The following is a 7,319-nucleotide window of genomic DNA, read 5'->3' on the forward strand; positions in this document are numbered from 1 at the left end:
CACTCCTCCCTTCCCGGTATGGTATGAACACGACATTCCACACTCCACGGCATAGCCACTCTCAAGTCCATCCGCCCAACCCTAGTCCAGTCCAGTCCAGTCCAGCCCCTTCCCCAACTAATACTCAAAATTATCATCAACAGCCGGTCCCTTATTCTTCCCCACGCTCTCCTGCTTCCTATACATCTCAGCCACCATTCTACTCGTCGTCGCCTCATCCGGCTTCTTATCATCTCTGACTTTGATGAACCTCGGAAACCTGAGAGAAATGCCCTTCTCACCACTCGGGTCCACCCCTTCCTTCATGCCCGCCTTATACCTCGGGCTAAGCGTCAGATCGGCCGTCTTGACCTCCCACACGTATTTCGGTTCGAACCAGACATCCGGCTGGTGCTGCCCACCTGAGGAGTGCGCGTAAAAGGGCTTGGGCCGGTCGATGATGATGGGCGATAAGGAAGAGTGGAGTTCCTGTAGAACTTCATCGGAGAAGCCGGTGCCGATGTTACAGACTGTTTCGTAGGTGTCGGTACTGGGATTGTAGCAGGCTAAAAGGAAGGCGCCGAAGACGGAGGTGCGCTTGCCTTTGCCGTGGTAGGCGCCAAGAACGACGAGGTCGAGCGAGTCGCCTATGCCGGCTAGGTAGTCTTTTTTGATCTGTTTTTGACGCGTCAGTCATCGTTCCATATAGCCTCCAGAGAATAAGGGGGAAAACAAACCTTCAACCAGTTCCGACTCCTTTTAGATGGCTCGTACCCACTCTCCGCGCCATCCAACATCTTAACCATCAACCCTTCACAACCCGCCTTCACGGACTCATCCAGAAAAGTCTGAATCTCATCCAGCTCCTGGCCATCCATGCTGGTCGCAAACGCAAACTCGCCCTCCACAGGCTTGAACGCCTCCCTCAATAACTCCCTCCGTTCCCTCAGGCTTTTCTCCACCACCGCCTGGCCGTTCAGATACAACAAGTCAAACGCAAACACGCACACTTTGACTTTGACATCCTCCAGCTTGACATCCTTCTTCTTCCGCGTCATCAGCTGCTGGAACGGCAACAACTTGTGGTCGACCGTGTCCCACGCCACGGACTCGCAGTCCAGCACAAAACTCTTGGTGCCTTCTTTGACCCAGGTCGGCAGCTTCGCGAGCACATCCGGGTACTTCTGTGACAAATCCTCCGAGTTGCGTGAAAAAATAGCCGCAACACCTTTCCCAGTGTCCTTGCTAGCGACCTGGCTGAGGTCGCCTTCGCTCTTGGGCGCGTCCTTGGCCACGTAATGGATCTGCGCTCTCTCGCCGTCGTACTTGTACTCGCACGTGAACGTCTGGCCCTCGAAGCGATCGAGCACCTCGGTGATGGCCTTGGTCGGGTTAGCCAGCATGGGCTTGAGCGGCACGCCCGGGCGAAGCTTGCAGTGCTCGCGGAGGTTCATGATGCCATGCTGGAGCATGGCGGGGATGATGACGTCGTAGCTGGGCAGCTCGCTGTAGACGGTCTTGAGGATCGACTCGGCTTTGCTAAAGTCGGATTCGCTGGGGATTTTCCCCTTTTGCGCGAACTCATGTGCAATCATGGCTTGCGCCAGGGAGACAATGACGGACTTCTCTGCTAGTCCCAACCGCAACTTACCCTCCAGGAACCGGACGATGAACTTGGCCTCGCTCGGCCCGCCCTTCTCCTTGGTGATGTCCACCTTGCCAGTGGAATTCGCATCCGCAGCCGACAAAAGCTTCTTGATACCATCCACCTTCTTCTGCTGAGCACCCGTGCCCGTCATCGTCGTAGCGATATCCATCAAACCCTTATGCACACCGCGAATGGTCAGCGGCTTGGGCTTGAACATAGTCGGCTGCTTCGACCTCGACTTGACAGCCACCAGCCCCAGATCTCCAATCTCCTTCTGATCGTTCTTGACAACAGCGATGCTGCGGCCCGTAGTCTCGCCGATAGCCTTCATGATGAGCGACTCGCCAATGCCCAGCTCGATACCTGCATAATCCGGCGCAAGCTTATTGATCATGAGCAAAACGGTAGGCAGCAGATCGTCGGGCGTAAGACGGAGGACTTGGCGCAGGAAAAGAGAGCAGTACTCCATGATGAGTAGTCTCTTCCGCGTCTGCTCAATGAGCGAAAACGTCGTGCAGAGGGCAGCATAAGGAACAGGCTCGCCGGCCTTCCAGTCTGGGTAGGGGTCCTTGACCTTGGTTGCGAGTGTGGTCTGGATGACCTTGCGAGCCTCTTTGGCAACTGCTTCGGTCTTTTCGTCCTCGTCTTCCTCTTCCTCTTCGGCTTCGATTTCGGATGCGGATGCTGAGGATACCTCCTCATCATTTGCCTTCTCTACCGGTGCGGGAGAGGAACTCTTCTTTTTTAGTGCCGGCTTGGGTGAGGCTGCTTTCTTGCTCTTCTCCTTCACCGGCGCAGAAGACGCGGGAACATCCTCCATGACTTCGTCCTCGTCGTCTTCAACCACCTTACGACTTCTCCTCGACCGCTTGCTGGCAGGCGCAATAACATCGTCTGAGTCCTCCTCGGTCTTGGCCTTTTTCGACTTGGGGCTTTTGGTCGTCGGTGACCGTGACCTTTTCTTCTTGTTGCCTGCTTCGAGTCCCAGTCGTTAATCACCATGCCACCAACATCATCTTCAAGGTTGTAACTCACCTGTCTCCTCCTTCACCTCCTCCACGACCTCCATCACATCCTCGTCCTCCTCTGCGCTGCTTTTCTCCTTAGCCACATCCGCCTTGCTTTCCTCCTTAGCTACCTCCTTAGCAACTTCCTTCCCCTTAGCCGGCCTTCCCCTCCCCCTCCCCGTCTTGGCAGGACTCTTATCCTTGATCTTCATCTCCTCCACCTTCTTCTCTACCTCTTCGTGTCCCCCATCTTCGCCGCCAATCTCGTCCTTTCTGGGTTCTTCCTTCTTTGATGATGTCGACGTCGCCTTCGTGCCAAAAGACAATTTTGTCTGCTGTTTCCCGCCTGCCGGGGCGTCTGCCTTGCCGAAGAATTTCCTGCAATGGGTTTTGTCATCTCGTTAGCATCTTCTTGTTGTTCTTCTTCTTCTGGGATTTCAGTAGGGGAAGGGAAGGGAAAGGAAAGGAATAGACTAGACTCCAGAAATGGTAGTAGTAATGTGTAACCGGAAATCGAACAATGTCTCTCCAGAATTGGGTTCCAAAACCGTCTTTCAAAAAAACTGTTTCTGAAATTTGTCTCCAAAAAACGAAAATGGTTTCCAAAAACGTTTTGCGATCGATCGATCCGTTACACTCTCAACTAACCCCAACGTAGTCTGCCTCCCTCCCCTCGGGTTTTTGTCCTTGACGTACCCCAACGTTTGTTGCTGCTTGGGAGGCATCGTGCCGGTATCTCTGGGGTTGTTCGTGATGTTGTGTATAGCGTAACTAGCGTAATTTCTTCGTCCTCCTCCTAGTCGTGTAAGCCCAGCAAGTCCAATTGCCAAGTTCGCTCCGCCCTGTGACGTTGTCGAGTTCGAGTTGAGACTTAGTCGACCAAGTGATTCGAAGAGGACAAGCTGAGAGGAGAATTGATTTGTCTTTGTCTTTGCGATTCTCGCCCGAGTTTTGTTCGTCGCCAACCCATTCGCAAGATTCGTCGCAGTCGAAGTCGGTACCGCAGAAGCTGCTCCCTTGCTTCTAACAAGCAGTGGGAGAAATTGTCTGGGCGCCAGGATTGTCGAACTTTTCTTTCTTTCCTCCCACGACGGATCGTTGTTGTCCTTTTATACCAACAAATAGCCTGCCAATATGGTAAACCTGGTTATACAATATTTACCGTGGAATTGTACCAATTGGGAAATAGGCCTGCTGCTGCTGCCTGTTTCTGCCTGTTGTGTCGCAGTCGGCGCGCTTTCCCTTAGGTAGTTCCCTGCTGCCGTCGTCGTGTACTTGTAGTAGTACTGAGTGTCGTCCCTCCTACTACCGCCGCGCTAAACCTTTTATGACGTGACGCGCCTTTCTGTGGTTCCTTAACGCGATCCCTGCTCCTTTCCCGCTAACAAAAAGTCCAGGCAACCGTCGCGTAAAGTGGCACGGTCACATGAGCTGCATTTCCCTACAAAACCTAGTAGTATATGCTCAAGGCTCTGTGCTTGTACACTAAAGCAACAGTCCATATTCTGCGCACGGGTGACAAGCAGTCAGGGACCCCTTGCTGGGCGGGCGAAATTTGGGGTACCTACCGTCGCAACGTAAGCGCCAAGCACCGCCCATCAATTTGATCTCCAAATCTCCAACAGCTCAAAAATGTTGGGCTGAGAACCCGATTTGATACGACAGGGCTGGCAATTCGAGGCTGGGCAGGGAGGGGCAGGCTGCGATACGATATCGGACCTGATCTCACACAAGGTCATTCACCTGATGCATCATAACAAGACCGCTATCTTGAAAGCTTATCAATTTCATAACCCGCCTTCCCTTTCCCCATCCCTTTCCCCTTAAACCTGTCTAGATATATATATATATGTGTGTGTGTGGTTGTGTTGGTGACTGTTTTGCGCTACGCAGAAATGTTTATTATACAAGGAAAATGGAAAAAAGAAGTAACAACCGTCTATGATGACCGGCGTAGATAAAGACGCCAGCACCATTTTTGTTTTCGTGATATGCATCAGAGAAGAAGACAAGTTTCTTGGTTGTAACTTGAAAAAACCCATCTAGTTTGTCATTACTTCTGCCTCTCTACTCAATTTTTAACTTTTTTTAGTGCTTGAAGTAGAAAAGCTCATCGGGGGTACGGCCACGGATAAAGTCGGGCTCGGTACCCTTGACGTAGATGTCCTCAAACAGAATCTGCTGGTTGGCCTCCGGAGGAGGCATCGCCTCGGCAGCGGCAACCTCCTCGTTGACGTAGGCGCGAGCCTCCTTGTCGAGGTTCTTGAGCTCCTCCTCCGAGGCAACACCCCACTCGAGAATGTGCTGCTTGAGGCCGGCAATGGGGTCGTTGGTGGAGCGCATGCGCTGAATCTCCTCACGGGTACGGTAGGTGGTGCCGGGGTCGGACATGGAGTGGCCACCATAGCGGTAGGTGACGTACTCGAGCACGAGAGGGCCGTTGTCGTTGTTGGTCCACTGCTTACCGTACGCGACGGCGGCCTTGACGGCGAGGACGTCCATGCCGTTGACCTTGAGACCGGGGATGTACTGGCCACGCTTGTAGTAGTCGGTCAAGGCCGACGAGCGGGCGGCAGAGGTACCCATACCATACTTGTTGTCTGCACGATCACACATGTCAGTGAGAGTATCTGAGACCATGAAACCTGGGCTACTTACTCTCGCAGCCGAAAAGGGCAGGGAGGTTCCAGAGCTTGGCCATGTTGAAAGACTCAAAGACCTGACCCTGGTTGCTGGCACCATCACCTATAACAATGTATTAGCCTTCCGAACTCCCAACCTTGTTCCCACCAAGAAAAGGCTTACCGTAGAGGATGATGGAAGCGTTCTTGCGGCCAGTGTACTTGTGGGCGAAAGCAAGACCAGCACCGACGGCGACCTGAGCACCGACGATACCGTTACCGCCGTAGAAGCCCTTGGTGAACATGTGCATGGAACCACCCTTGCCGTAGGCAATACCGCCACGGCGACCGAGAAGCTCGCCAATGATGGAGCGAACGGTACCGCCGCGCATGTAGGCGAAGCCGTGGCAACGGTACGAGGTGATGACGTCGTCAGCTCTCTCAATCGCATGCTCGATACCGACGGCGACAGCCTCCTGACCAACGGACAAATGGCAGAAACCACGAATCTTCTTCTCCTTGTACAGTCTGTCGGCGGCCATCTCCATTTGTCTATATGCAGAGAGAGCAATGTGTTAGCTATATGCTGTGCTGTGAAGCCATGTTGATCCTCCAGGCCGAGATCGGCAGAGATAGGAGGGGGGGAAGCTCAGAGCCCCGGTGGTGACGAGGTAGGATTGTAGTCTTTGCATACCTGACGACGACCATGTCGTAGTACATCTGCTTCAGCTCCTTCTTGGTGACATTGAGGGTGTAGGGAGGGGGGTCGAGCTCGTAGGTCTCGAAGCTCTCATCGCTGAGGGTGACCTGGAAGGGCTCGGTCTCCGACTAGATTGAAGCAAAATTGCATGGTAAGCTTATCGATGTTCCCAGGAGTAGTCGTAGTAGCGACAAGTAACAGTCTTTGGATTGCGCGCAAAAATCTGCACAACCCAACCCCCAACGACAACAACGACGGCGACGACATGATATGTTTCGAAACCACCAAAACAAACGGTGTTCATCTGGTGTTTTCTATTGACTTGACGTCAAAGAGAATGAAGGCGGGTCCGGCGGGTCCGGCAGCAAGCGGTAAGGTAGACAGACTCGCATGGGACATGACTTGCTTGACTCGCGAGCGTTGCTTGGGGGACTCGGGGAGGGGACATGACTAGGGAGTCTCTCCTTCCCTCCAGTCTTTTGTTTCTCCAACACACACAATACCACCATCGAAACCCACTTCGAACGACATCCCGACATCAACAGTAAACAAACGTACCTCTGGGAGGGGCTTCTCGAGCTGGGCCGAAGCAGCATTGGTGGTGACGGACCTCCTAGCGGCGATCGAGGGAATAACGACACGGGGAGCAGCAACGCGGGCGCGGACGGGCGCCGCTACCCTCGTCGATAACCGGGCTGCGCGAGAAAACATTCTGGATTATCTGTCTCTCTCTTCTCGCTGGGAAATACGATGGCAGCTGAGAGATTGAAAGAGTTTGGGGGGTGAATGACGACGGGAGTGGAAGCGGAGAGAGGACGAGAATGAAGGACGAGTCGACGAGCAAAAGCAAACTGGCAAACTGAAAATCCTTGGGACGGGAGTGTGGAAGGGTCGCGAATTGATGGGCTCCGATGGGGTAGGCGAGCCAGGGCGCCCGGTACGGCAGGACTGGTGCGGGCAGCCAGGGCAGGTGTGCAGCACCTAGCAGGCGCAGCACGTCAGGGAACGAACTCTTCAATTGGAGATACGCCGGGCGGCGCTCACAGACAGGGCACCAGCACGGATAGGGTATCGTCGGATATGTGTGTTACGCTGTGGCCCGGGGGATTTTTTTTCTGGCATGGAGATCCCCCAGCTGTACTGTCACTGCTTACTTTACAGAAGCTCTCTGTCCACTGCTACCAGAAAAGCTTGACAAGGCGGGCAGGTACTAACGCGATAGAAAACTCCCACAAACGGTACCTGTACCGGTATGCCGGCCGTTCTCCGGAGCTCGTTTTGACGCTGTCACCTCAGGGCTGTCAGAAAAAATTATTATGGATCTCCCCGTCGCGGTCGATGAGCTTTGGAGGAGAATGGAGGGG

The 7,319-nt window shown here is 53.8% G+C and overlaps 2 protein-coding genes across 2 annotated transcripts; both read right to left on the bottom strand.

Moving 5' to 3' along the window:
* Positions 1-117: 117 nt before the first annotated feature.
* Positions 118-2,846, bottom strand: NEUTE1DRAFT_41251 (uncharacterized protein; the record flags this gene model as incomplete). Its single annotated transcript, XM_009851936.1, has 3 exons — positions 118-654; positions 717-2,324; positions 2,679-2,846. The coding sequence occupies 3 exons, from the start codon at positions 2,844-2,846 to the stop codon at positions 118-120; spliced, it is 2,313 nt and encodes a 770-aa protein (XP_009850238.1).
* Positions 2,847-4,401: 1,555 nt separating this feature from the next.
* On the bottom strand, positions 4,402-6,754 carry NEUTE1DRAFT_81182 (pyruvate dehydrogenase E1 component alpha subunit, mitochondrial; the record flags this gene model as incomplete). Its single annotated transcript, XM_009852339.1, has 5 exons — positions 4,402-5,234; positions 5,293-5,379; positions 5,440-5,807; positions 5,950-6,083; positions 6,514-6,754. 5 exons carry the CDS (start codon positions 6,664-6,666, stop codon positions 4,723-4,725), a joined length of 1,254 nt encoding a protein of 417 aa, XP_009850641.1.
* Between the last annotated feature and the right edge of the window lie 565 nt (positions 6,755-7,319).

The sequence above is a fragment of the Neurospora tetrasperma genome, assembly GCF_000213175.1.
Source record: "Neurospora tetrasperma FGSC 2508 unplaced genomic scaffold NEUTE1scaffold_3, whole genome shotgun sequence".
NCBI classification, from domain to species: Eukaryota; Fungi; Ascomycota; class Sordariomycetes; order Sordariales; family Sordariaceae; genus Neurospora; species Neurospora tetrasperma.